General features: G+C 35.7%; 1 protein-coding gene across 1 annotated transcript in view; it reads left to right on the top strand.

Moving 5' to 3' along the window:
- KIF21A (kinesin family member 21A) overlaps positions 1-13,977 on the top strand; it is a 117,056-nt gene that overhangs the window by 93,941 nt on the left and 9,138 nt on the right. The window contains exons 31-33 of the mRNA XM_088025578.1: positions 518-532; positions 4,330-4,466; positions 6,649-6,829. Coding sequence (XP_087881704.1) covers positions 518-532; positions 4,330-4,466; positions 6,649-6,829 — 333 coding nt within the window. The remainder of the gene's footprint in view (positions 1-517; positions 533-4,329; positions 4,467-6,648; positions 6,830-13,977) is intronic.

Here is a 13,977-nt window from a genome sequence, read left to right as displayed (position 1 = left end):
CTTTTAGACAAAGCAGTGGCAAACTTTTTTTGTATCATAACACAGAAAGTTGGGATGTTTGTTTTCTGTCTATAAATCTTTTATTTGAAAGAAATTAAGTTCTACGAATATTGATTTCATTGTTCCTTAGTGATTAAATGTTTTCAGTCCTTCAAAGTGTGGGAGGTAAATAAGTTTTTTTTTTTTTTTTGGTTGGTTTAGTGATTATAAGTAAAAAGTTTATGGAAGGTTTTGTGAAAACCTGAAAAAAAGATATGCTAGGAGGGGAAAAGATACTATGATACCTAAAATATAAGAAGAAATAGAAAGCAAAGGAGTTTTTCTAAAATAATAAATATTTTCTTCTGATAGATGCTGTTTTAAAAATAACAATGTTGAATTTTTTCATGTTAATGGGTTTTTTTTTTTTTGGACCCTTAATTTCTCTCTTTCTATCATTTCCTCTTTCCACTTATCATTTTGTCTCCTCTCTTTTTGTACTTGTTTCCCCTGTTATGGCCATTTTGCTGATCATCAGTAGATCCTCCAGAAGGTAGGCAGAGGAAATTAATCTCATTTATAGTATTACAAGATTTTACTGATTTGCATGGAACAAAAATAAGCATTTTTTTTCCTTCAGGCTGGTTTGTTGTACAACTTTGCAATATTTGACCTTAAACTATTTTTAGGTTGATTTCTATATTTCAGAATGTGAATAGATTAATTTTAATAGTGAAAGAAATACCATGGATGTATGTTTTCAATTTCTGATTTTAAAAATTATCTTTGGTGTAAGGTAATCTCTATAAAATATTAGTCCTAATTTTGTGACTGGAGAGTATTTTTCAGTATCTTAGTAAAATGCTGTATTTAATGTTGAGATTATTTTTCTTCAGAAGTCTGAATAATCAATGATATTAAAACAAAAATGAAAAAGAGGCTTCTCACAGTGGCAGTGCCATACATAAGTCACTGGAGGCAAATATTCACTTCGGTAATATTTCAACCTTTGCCATGACAGACTGTTATGTCTTAAGGCTCTTAACATGATTTTTTTCTTTATGATCAGCTTGTTGGAATATACATGCCTATTTTCTGTTTGAGAGGTACCAGTAGCAGTTGACTGTGTGTTAGGTCACTCTCTTGAACATTTGAAGCTATAGTTCTAACTCTGTGGCTTCAGTTCATAGATGTGACCTCACATCAAAAGGATTTCAAAATGGAGATTCAGACTTTTGGGGAGGTTTGGCTTCCATTTCAGTTTTAATTGATTAACTTCTTAGATTATAAACAAGTTACTGAGCATGAATTCCAAGAATCTCACATTGACACATGTATGCAAATACACTTTGGACTTTATAATTATATATCCAGTGATAATAATTCCTGGTGTCATTTCTAGTGATGATGAACAACTTTCACTTTTTGAAATCAATATAACTAAACTCTAAAAATAAAGTTTGTTTTTTTAGTCCTGAGCTTAAATTTACATTTCTATTCATCAGCCCTCTTGAGCTCTGCCAGAATTAATCTTCTGGGATTAATTAATTGAATTAATCCACACACCTCTTTTTGTGTGTATATGACAACTCTTTAAATATTCAGCCCTTAACCTGCTCTTGTATCCTCTCTCCAATGAATATTTTCTTTTCAGCTCAGTAGGTCTAGTTTCATCATCTGCTCCTTATATGATATAGCCTATAGATCCTTCGTTTTGCTTCCTCTGCTTTGGAAAGTCTCCAATTTTTCAATGTTCCTAAAATCTAACATCTAGAACTCACCCTCCTTCCAGATGTGGCCTTGGCAGAATATAGTAGCTCTATTACATTCTTTCTCCTGTAATATTTACTATTTATTTATATTTATTTATATACTTATATATATAATATATAACATATATAATATATAACAATATATAACAATATTATATATGTTATATATAATATATATAACATATAATAATAAATATAAAATATATATATATTTACTATTGAACAAGTTATTTGAAAGTGTTGGTAGAGGAACCATAAATTGTTGATTCATTGATCTTGTATTCAATTAAAAAATCTCTTTAGCTATTTATGTATTTATTTATTTCAATTTATTTAAACTAAAATAAACCCAGGAAACAATTCAGTCATTTCTCCTATCCCCTACCCCCCCCACCTCTGGCAATTACCAGTCTGTTCTCTGTATCTGTGAGCTTTTTTTTTTTTAATACATATTTTTTAGATTGCACGTATAGGGGAGATCATATAGCATTTATCTTTCTCTGTCTTATTTCACTTAACATTATGACCTCTTTAGCTTTTTAAATCTAGGCTACTATTTTTTTTTTTAAGATTTTGTTTATTTATTTGGGGGAGAGAGAGAGAGAGAATGTACACAAGTAGGGAGGAGGGGCTGAGGGAGAGGGAGACACAGACTCTGGGCTGAGCACAGAGCCCGATGTGGGGCTTGATCCCAGGACCCTGGGAACATGACCTGAGCCAAAGGTAAACGCTAAACCAGCTGAGCCACCCCAGCACCTTTAAATCTAAGCTACTATTAAGTCTTTTCCCTTTTGGAACCTTCTGTTCTTTCTTCTACTTAAATTTTATCTTTAAATTGTATCCAGTGGTTATTTTAGTGTTAAGTAGGTACTTAAAGTAAATAAATTTTGTTTGTCATTTTCCTAGGCAATACAATACACTATCTAGCTCTTTAATATATCAGCTTAATAAATATGCCATCTCTGTCTTCAGTGCTAAGGAAACATTGATATTAAAGATGTCCTTCCAAATTGACAGGAACATTGAATGGAACTACCTTACTATAACAGTTCTGTACTTACCTACCATATCCACAAGGATATCATTTGAAAATCTTATTGTATGGATCTTTTTGGAATCAACATGTATTGTGAATATGACATTCCCCTAATTTGCTATTAAGTCTACAAAGAACTTCCCCTGTGAGATTAGTGTTCTCTCTTACTGATGAGCATTTATTTTTAAGTGTTTATAATGATTTGTTTAATATTTTCCTTTGTGAGACTCAACAAGAAGTTTTACCCATCTGTAATTTCTGAAATCCACAATTTCCCCCCTGCTTTTTGGAAATTTGGGTCTCCATGTTTTGTCCCGTTTATCAGTCTTAGTGTACCCACAGTGATTTTTACCTCCACAATGGTGTATTCTTTTAAAACCCTGTGATATAATGACTTAAAAACAGAAATACTTGAATCCATTGGATAACTCTCTATTGTCAGTTCTAACTTGTCTGGGGTTTACATTTCTTCCTTATCATTTCTGCCCATTGCATCTTGAAGATTGTTCTTTTTCATTAAGAAGATAGAAGGGCCCTGGGTGGCTCAGTCGTTAAGCGTCCAACTCTAGATTTCAGCTCAGGTCATGATCTCAGGGTTGTGAGATTGAGACCCACATTGGGCTCTGCACTGGGCATGGAGCCTGCTTAAGATTCTCCATCTCCCTCTGCCCCTCCCCCTCAAGATGTAAACAGTTTTATTTTATCCCTATTATTTGTTTTGATACTATTGCCATCTATCTTATATAATGAACATATTCCAACATGGTAACTTTTCTTCCTTCTGTGAGCAAAGATACATTGATTTAGTCTTCTCAACACAACTATTTCAATTCAAATCCTATCTTAAACTCCTTTATATTTCCATAGTACATAGTCTACTGGCATAAAGCAGAATGTCTAGAAATATTAAACTTGAGAAAGCTCCCTAAGGAGCCTCATTGTACTTTTAAAGTCTCATTCCTTTTTAAAATCTTTGAGACTGTTGGAGTTTTTTTCTTTAATTTTTTGATAGTTTGGAGCTATTCTCCCTTCAGAATTTCTGTGTATGTGATCATTCCTATCTTTTTTCAAATTCATTTGAAATTTGTTTTTTCAGTATTTTAGGTGATATGTGTTATACTTTCCCCAGAACGTTCTTTTTGACCTAGAGTCACATTCCAGCATGACAGAGAGTCACACCTTCCAGTTGTCCATCATTTATCCTTTCTTATTTGTCAGAATTTACTATAATCAAACACCTCCCAATATTGCTTAATTAAACTTTGAAGAGAAGAACTTGTTAGTGAGAAGATCCAATATACTATATGCTTTATTCTTTGTAGAATGCACCTGCTGGCTGATGCCTAATTAGTTGATGTACCCCATCACTACTATTACTAATTCACATTTTGTCTCTGTGTCCTTTTCCTTTAAAAAGAGATAAGGGAGCAGTCTGAATTTTATTATTAATTACTTAGAAAGACTTCTTAAAGTCAGGGGGAAAATAAAATTAGTCCCGTGATATAGCTACTGAAATAAATCTTGTTTTTTCCCCCACCTCAGGGGCATAATCAACCCATTTCCTGCTTCAAAAGGAATCAGAACTTCTCCACTGCAGTGTATTCACATAGCTGAAGGGCACACAAAAGCTGTGCTCTGTGTGGATTCTACTGATGATCTCCTCTTCACTGGATCAAAAGGTGCCAGTAGTTGTTTCATGTGGATAGTTAACAGATTTAAAAAAAAAATGATTACATTTTTAACAGGCTTTAAAAAACAGTCAAACTGCTTAAGACCCATAAGAACCTGAGAGATAATCTGGTTCAACTCCTGAATTATATAAAATCATTGCATAGTTGGAAAGAAAGTAAGACCTCTGTTGATGTTATATGAATAGAATGTTGAGAGGATACATTTCCCTTCAATAACTGAGCACTTAATGCATGCAAAAGGCCCTGAGCAAGCAATGCAGGTTATATAAAAATTGACAAAAGGTCATTACAATGTACACTGTGGTAAAGAGAATAAGATGTAGTAACCACCATTTCTTGAGCACTTAACTATATGTCAGAGACTATGCTAAATACTATCCAAATTACATCTCATTTAATTCTTATGGTAACCCCAGTGAGATACATGTTGCATCCTAGTTTTACAGATGAAGAAACTGAGGATTCAAGAAATGAAATAATTTTCCCAGATAAATTTAGTAGTAAGTGGAAGAACCATGATTGGAAACCCATGTCTACTCATCTCTAAACCTGCACTCTTAACCCCTTTGGTACAATTGCAGGCAACTAGAAATCAACTATAAATGCTCTGAAGAGTTAAGGACTAAAGCATTTTGGGTTTTCCTCAAAAGGGAGAGGTTATGCCAACCTGTGAGAAATAAGGAAGGCTTTGACATGGAGGCATTTAGGATGAACCTTACAGGATGGTTTGGATATTGACAGGTAAAATTGACAACCAAGATTATAGAACAACATAAGCAGAGACATAGAGCTAAAAGTGGGGTATGTTTGGAAACTAAATCTAATTGGGTTGAAAAGTAGAATACAGTTGACCTTGAACAAATTGGGGGTTAGGGGTGCTGACACAGTCAAATCTGCATATGGGGCGCCTGGGTGGCTCAGTTAGTTAAGCATCTGCCTTTGGCTCAGGTCATGATCCCAGGACATGGTCCTGGGATCAAGCCCCATGTTGGGCTCTCTGCTCAGCAGGAGCCTGCTTCTCCCTCTCCCTGCTTCTCCCCCTGCTTTGTACTCTCTGTCAAATAAATAAGTAAAATCTTAAAAAAAAAGAAAATCTGCATATAATTTTTGACTCCTCCAAAACTGAACTACTAATAGCTTTCCCCCAAAATTGAACTACCAATAACATAAATAGTCGATTAACACATAACAATAACATAAATAGTCGATTAACACATATTTTGTATGTTATATGTATTATATACTGTGTTCTTATAATAAAGTAAGCTGGAGAAAAAAATGTTACTAAGAAAATCATAAGGAAGTCTTAAGAATACATTTTTAGTACTGTACTACTGTACTGTATTTATCAAAAAATTTGCATATAAATGGACCCATTCAAACCCATGTTGTTCAAGTGTTAACTGTAATTGTAAGGGAAGTGATGGGCAATAGGGCTAGAAAGGTAGGAAGGAAACATGTACAGGAATTTGGGGAGCTAGTAAAAGTTTTTTAGCATTTAGGGACATTACAGGACTCAATCAACAAGAATGTATTGCTCATCGTATCTAAGGAAGTATACCAGTCTAGCTAGAACTTACAAATTGTGAATGACAAACCATTATCCAATTAAAGAATCTACACTGTGGAAATGTACTTTTCTAATTCAAATTAAATTTATCTCCAGAATAATCACATATTTGACATGTCAGAAAAACAAAATAATTAGTTTATAATTTGTTTTGTGGTCAAAAATAAAATCCATCAATCAGTGACACTTAGAAAAGAAAGGTGTATGTGTTTATGAATGTGGAGTGCTTTGAGGAGGTAAGAATGAACAAAGCAGAATATTTTGAAGAGGCTGATTTGGGAATGCCATTTTAAATTCAGGGGCAATATGAGGCAAGATTCTTGTGATATGACTATTACAAAATTTTATATAATTATTTTTTTAATACCTCATAATACATACACCAGACATACCTGGCTTTCATCTAATCCTTTATATGTACTTTGCCCTTGAACCTGAAGCAGAAGGTCAAGGATGGAGGTAGGATGTCTGTCTCAGGTTAGTGGAATAATTACTTTTTTCTTATTTCATTTCACTCTTATAGGAGAAAAACGGTTTAGATAATTTTTATTGTTAAGAGTAGTTCATATTGACAGTATTTTCCTTTCTTATTTGTTGTAGATCGTACTTGTAAAGTATGGAATCTGGTGACTGGGCAGGAGATAATGTCACTGGGGAGTCATCCCAACAATGTCGTATCTGTAAAATACTGTAATTATACAAGTTTGGTCTTCACTGTGTCCACATCTTATATTAAGGTGTGGGATATCAGAGATTCAGCAAAGTGCATTCGAACGCTGACGTAAGTAATTTAAAGACAAATAGCATAAGGGGCAAATAGTTCTTATGTACAACATATATGAAAAGATAGGACTGTGAATGTATTTTTATTTATACCTGTCTGCTTCTGAAAGGATGTTAAAGTAAGAATGTAGATAATATAAGGGGGAAAACCTACTGAGAAAATGTAATATAAGAGCCTGGTAGAAATGCAAGGAGGAGGGAAGATGGCAAAAGAGTAAGGGACCTTGTTTCATCTGGTCCCTTGAATTCAGCTAGTTATCTATCAAATCATTCTGAACACCTGTGAATTCAACCTGAGATCTAAGAAGAGAATTGCTGCAATTCTGCAAATAGAAAAGCAACCACTTTTTGCAAGGTAGGAGGTGTGGAGAAATGAATCTGAGGGGCTATATCCTAAGATAAACCAGGGAGAGAGCCTCCATAAGCCAGTTACAGAGCACACAAAGTCAGAACTTTTAGAAGTCTGCTCCCATGATGGACTTCCTGGCTTGAAAGTTGCTCAGGGGGTGAAAAGTGTGGTCTTAGGATCCCTGGGGTCACAGAAAGAGCAGGGGTGCCTGAGCCAGCAGAGTTCCCAAGCACTGGAGCAGGGAAGCCAGTAACGGTGGGCAAGCCCGGGAGTGGGCTCTCTGCTCAGTTTGCCATAAACTATGAACCACGGCACAATTGGGCAACCGCTCTCCTAGCAGGGAACCTGCAAATGGCAGAACCTGGGTGACCCTACTTCTTCCCCTGGGAGGATCTGGGAGGGTGCCTACCACAGAAGTCTGCAGAGTTTGACACACAAAAAAGTGATTGACGGCTTTTCCCTGAGGGTTCACTGAAGAGTGGGGCCCATGAACTTTCAGCTCCAGGGCTGGAGATCGGGATGCTGCCCTTTTTATTTTCATCCTCTAAAGTGGTGCAGAAAGCTGTCAGGGAACAAAAGCCACATAGAGCAGCCTGAAGCAACTTACACTGAGCCTGGACCCCTGGCCAGGGTGGTGCAACTCTGCCCAGGCAAAGACACCTGAGAATCAGTGCAGCAGGCTCCTCCCTCAGAAGACCAGCAGGAACATCAGGCTAAAAACAAGTTTATGGATCACACAGAACTAAAAAACTCCAGTGCTAGGGGAAAATAGTATGTAGAATTCGAGGTCTTTTCTCATGATTCTTTGGTCCTACAGTCTAAAATTTTCTTTCTCTTTTTCTCTTTTTTCCTTTTCAACTAGTTTCTTATTTTACCAACTCTTTTTTTAAGTCTTTCTTTAATTTTCATTTTTACATTTACATTTTATTGATATATTCTTCATTTTTGGCTTTCTTTCACTGTAATATATATAAAGTTTTTCTTTCTTTACAATATTGGGATCAAGTGTCTTCTAACAGACCAAAATACCCCTAGGCCAAGTGTATCACCCTGTTCTGTCTACCTGTTTAATTATATTCTTTTTTCCCTTTATTTTTCTTTTTTGGTTTCTGATCTCTTCTGATTTGTCTAGTGTATATTTTGCTGGGGTTGTGGTTGATATTTTTATTTTTTATTTCTTTTTTGTTCTCTCTTTCATCTCTTCTTCTCTGGACAAAATGACCAGAAGGAAAAATTCCCAGAAAAAAGAACAAGAGGCAGTACTCAATGCTAGAGACTTAATAAATATGGATGTTGGTGAAATCTTGGAGCTAGAATTCAGAACAATGATTATAAAGATACTAGCTGGGCTTGGAAAAAACATAGAAAACACTAGAGAATCCTTTTCTGGAGAAATAAAAGAACTAAGGTCTAACCAGTTGAAATCAAAAAGGGTATTGTGGAGATACAATCAACAATGGAGGCTCTTACTGCTAGGATAAATGAGGCAGAAGAGAGAATAAGTGATATAGGAGATAAAACTATGGAGAATAAGGAAACTGAGCAAAAGAGAGATAAACAATTACTGGACTATGAGGGGAGGATTCCAGAGATCAGTGAAACCATAAAGTGAAACAATATTAGAATTATTGGGGTCCCAGAAGAAGAGAAAAGGGGGGGCAAAGGTATATTTGAGCTACAGCTGAGAACTTCCCTAATCTGGGGAAGGAAACAGGCATTCAAGTCCAGGAGGCACAGAGAACCCCCCTTAAAATCAATAAAAATAGGTCAACAGCCTGACATATAATAGTGAAGCTTGCAAATTTCAGAGACAAAGAGAAAATCCTGAAAGCAGCTTGAGACAAGAAGTCCTTGACCTACAAGGGTAGGAACATTAGACCTATGAGGGTAGAAGACCTATTCACAGAGACTGGCAGGCCAGAAAGGGCTGACATGTTATGCTGAGGGTACTAAATGAGAAAAACATGCAGCCAAGAATACTTTATCCAGCAAGACTGTCATTCAGAATGGAAGGAGAGATAAAGAGCTTCTAGGACAAACAGAAACTAAAAGAATTTGTGGTCACTAAACCAGCCCTGCAGGAAATATTAAAGGGGATCCTGTAAACAAAGAGATAGCCCAAAAGTAACATAGGTCTGAAAGGAACAGAAACAATACACAGAAACAGTGATTTTACAGGTAATACAATGGCACTAAATTCATATCTTTCAATAGTTACTCTGAATGTAAATGGACTAAAGGCTCTAATCAAAAGACACAGGGTATCAGATTGGATAAAAAAGCAAGACCCATCAATATGCAATCTACAAGAGACACATTTTATACCCAAAGACACCTCCAGACTGAAAATGAGGGGGTGAAGAACCATCTATCATGTTAATGGACATCAAAAGAAAGCTGGGGTAGCAATCCTTATATCAGACAAATTAGATTTTAAACCAAAGACTGTAGTAAGGGATGAAGAGGACAATATATCATACTTAAAGGGTCTATCCAACAAGAAAATCTAACAATTATAAGTATTTATGCTCCTAACTTGGGAGCAGCCAATTATATAAACCAATAAAAAAATTAAACCCATGGATAATTAATAATAGAGTAATAGTAGGGGACTTTAAACAGCCCAATCACAGCAATAGACAGATCATCTAAGCAGAAGATCAACAAGGAAACAAGGGCTTTGAATGACACACAGGACCAGATGGACTTCACAGATATGTTTAGAGCATTCCATCCTAAAGCAACAGAATGCACATTCTTCTTAAGTGCCCATAGAACATTTTCCAGAATAGATCACGTACTGGGTCACAAATCAGGTCTCAACCAGTACCAAAAGATTGGGATCATTCCCTGCATATTTTCAGACCACAATGCTTTGAAACTTGAACTCAATCACAAGAGGAAACTTGGAAGGAACATAAAATACTTGGAGGTTGAAGAGCATCCTACTAAAGAATGAATGGGTCAACCAGAAAATTAAAGAAGAATTTAAAAATTCATGGAAACAAATGAAAATGAAAACACAACTGTTCAAAACCTTTGGGATGCAGCAAAGGCAGTCCTAAGAGGGAAGTACATAGCAATACAAGTCTTTCTCAAGAAACTAGAAATGTTTCAAATACACAAGCTAACCTTACACCTAAAGGAGCAGGAGAAAGAACAGCAAACAGAGCCCAAACCAAGCAGGAGAAAAGAAATAATAAAGATTAGAGCAGAAATCAATGAAATGGAAAACAAAAGAACAGTAGAAGAGATCAATGAAACTACAAGCTGGTTCTTTGAAAGGATTAATAAGATCAATAAACCCCTAGCCAGACTTATCAAAAAGAAAAGAGAAAGGACCCAAATTAATAAAATCATGAATGAAAGAGGAGAGATAATGACCAACACCAAGGAAATAACAAAGAACATATTATGAGCAACTATATGCCAACAAATTAGGCAATCTGGAAAAAAAAGGATGCATTCCTAAAAACTTATAAACTACCAAAATTGTAGCAGGAAGAAATAAAAAACCTGAACAGACCCATAACCAGCAAAGAATTGAAGTAGTAATCAAAAATCTCCCAACAAACAAGAGTCCAGGGCCGGATGGCTTCCAGGGGAATTCTACCAAATATTTAAAGAAGAATTAATACCTGTTCTTCTGAAGCTGTTTCAAAAAATAGAAATGGAAGGAAAACTTCCAAACTTGTTCTATGAGGCCAACATTATCTTATCCCCAAACCGTACAAAGACCCCACCAAAAAGGAGAGTTACCAATATCCCTGATGAAATTAGATGCCAAAATACAAAGATACTAGCCAATAGGATCTAACAGTACATTAAGAGGATTCTTCACCATGACCAGTTGGGATTTATTTCTGGGATGCAAGGGTGGTTCAACGTTTGCAAATCAATCAACATGATAGATCACATTAGTAAAAGAAAAGACAAGAACCATGTGATCCTCTCAATTGATGCAGAAAAAGCATTCTTTCTTGATTAAAACTCTTCAAAGTATAGGGATAGAAGCAACATACCTCAATATCATAAAAGCCATCTATAAAAAGCCTACAGTGAATATCATTCTCAAAGGGGAAAAACTGAGAACTTTTCCCTTAAGGTCAGGAACACGATAGGGATGTCCACTCTCACCACTGTTGTTCAACATAGTACTAGAAGTCCTAGTCTCAGCAATCAGACAACAAAAGGAAATAAAAGGCATCCAAATTGGCAAAGAAGAAGTCAAACTCCCACTCTTCACAGATGGCATGATACTTTTTGTGGAAAACCCAACATACTCCACCCCACAATTGCTAGAACTCATACAGGAATTCAGCAATGTGGCAGTATATAAAATCAATGCACAGAAATTAGTTGCATTTCTATACACTAACAATGCAAAAGAAGAAAGAAAAATTAAGGAATTGATCCCATTTATAATTGCACCAAAAATCATAAGATACCTAGGAATAAACCTAACCAAAGAGGTAAGGGATCTGTACTCTAAAAACTACAGACACTTGTGAAAGAAATTGAGGAAGACACAAAGAAATGGAAAAACATTCAATGCTCGTGCATTGGATGAATAAATATTGTTAAAATTTCTATGCTTCTCAGAAAGTCTACACATTCAATGCAATCCCTATCAAAATACCATTGACATTTTTCACAGAGCTGGAACAAATAATCCTAAAATTTGTATGGAACCAGAAAAGACCCTGAATAGCCAGAGGAATGTTGAAAAAGAAAACCAAAGCTTGTGGCATCACAATCCTGGACATCAAGCTATATTACAAAGCTGTGATCATCAAGACAGTATGGTACTGGCACAAAAACAGACACATAGATCAATGGAACAGAAGAGAGAGCCCAGAAATGGACCCCTCAACTCTGTGGTCAACTTATCTTTGACAAGGCAGGAATGAATGCCCAGTGGAAAAAAGACAGTCTCTTCAACAAATGGTGTTGGGAAAATTGGACAGCCACATACAGAAGAATGAAACTGGACCATTCTCTTACATCATACACAAACTCAAAATGGATGAAAGATCTAAATGTGAGACAGTAATCCATCAAAATCCTAGAGTAGAACATAGACAGCAACCTGTGACTTCGACTGCAGCAATTTCTTGCTAGATTCATCTCCAAAGGCAAGGAAACAAAAGCAAAAATGAACTATTCAGACTTCATCAAGATAAAAAGCTTCTGCACAGCAAAGGAAAGAGTCAACAAAACTAAAAGGCAACCTACAGAAAGAGAAGATATTTGCAAATGACATATCAGATAAAGGCTAGTATCCAAAATCTATAAAGAACTTATCAAACTCAACACCTCCAAAACCAATAATCCTGTCAAGAAATAGGCAGAAGATACGAACAAATATTTCTGCAAAGAAGACATACAAATGGCCAACAAACAGGAAAAAATGCTCAACATCCCTTGGCATCAGGGAAATACAAATCAAAACCACAATAAGATACCACCTCACACCAGTCAGAATAGCTAAAATTAACAAATCAGGAAACAACAAATGTTGGTGGGGGTGTGGAGAAAGGGGAACCCTCCTACACTGTTGGTGGGCATGCAAGCTGGTGCAGCCACTTTGGAAAACAGTATGGAGATTCCTCAAGAAGTTAAAAATAGAGCTACCCTATGACCCAGCAATTGCACTACTAGCTGTTTATCCCAACCATACAAATGTAATGATCTGAAGGGGTACATGCCCTCCAATGTTTATACCAGCAATGTCCACAATAGCCAAACTATGGAAAGAATTGAGATGTCCATTGACAGATGAGTGGATAAAGAAGATGTGGTCCATATATACAATGGAATATTGCTCAGCCATCAGAAAGGATGAATACTTACCATTTACATTGACATGGATGGAACTGAACAGTATTATGCTGAGCAAAATAAGTCAATCAGAGAAAGACAATTATATGGTTTCACTCATATGTAGAATATAAGAAAGTGCAGAGGGAAGGGAGGGAAAACTGAATGCGAAGTAATGGAGAGGGAGACAAACCATGAGAGACTCTTAACTCTAGGAAACAAACTGAGGGTTGCTGGAGGGGAGGTGGGTGGGGGAATTGGGTAATTGGGTGATGGGCATTAAGGAGGGCACGTGATGTGATGAGCACTGGGTGTTAAAAGCAACTGATGAATAACTGACTCTACATCTGAAACTAATGATGTACCATATGTTGGCTAATTGAATTTAAATTTTAAAAAGGGCCTGGTATTAAATAGGAAGGAATGAATCATATTTGGTCTGTGACTAAGTATACATTTAATATTTCCTCCCTCTTAAATACTAAGGTATTGCATGTTCATAGTATTTTTTACTTGATGTAGTTAAATGATTTACATTACTTGCTTCAAATGAATACCACTCCTTGGAAAAATGGCTAAAATCACCATAGTAGACAGTTAAGAAGTACTTGTAACATTTAATTAGCAGGTATTGAATAATTGAGAGTTTTTTTGTTTGTTTTAGGACCTAGACTGCTTTTGTGTGAGCACAAATTTCATAACTGTGGGTTAGGTTGGACAATTGGAGGATGAGTTTGTTTTCTGTGTGTGTCATCATATATGTCTTTAAAATATAGAGCAAATAATGATTCTTTTTGCTATAAAATGGATGAACTCTTTTACATAATTAAAATGGGGTGAACTCTTGTTTTAATTACAAAGGGAACATAGGAAAGGTTATTTTTTATAGTTTTTAGAGTAGGGATTTTATTTTTTTTTAATTTTATTTATTTATTTGACAGGGAGAGACACAGCGAGAGAGGGAACACAGGCAGGGG

This window comes from Eumetopias jubatus, unplaced genomic scaffold, assembly GCF_037043125.1.
Source record: "Eumetopias jubatus isolate StellerSeaLion01/CBP00866 unplaced genomic scaffold, mEumJub1_p1.0 scaffold_8, whole genome shotgun sequence".
Classification (NCBI taxonomy): Eukaryota; Metazoa; Chordata; class Mammalia; order Carnivora; family Otariidae; genus Eumetopias; species Eumetopias jubatus.
The sequence above is the reverse complement of the archived record's forward strand: the minus strand, read 5'-3'. Positions and strand labels throughout refer to the sequence as shown.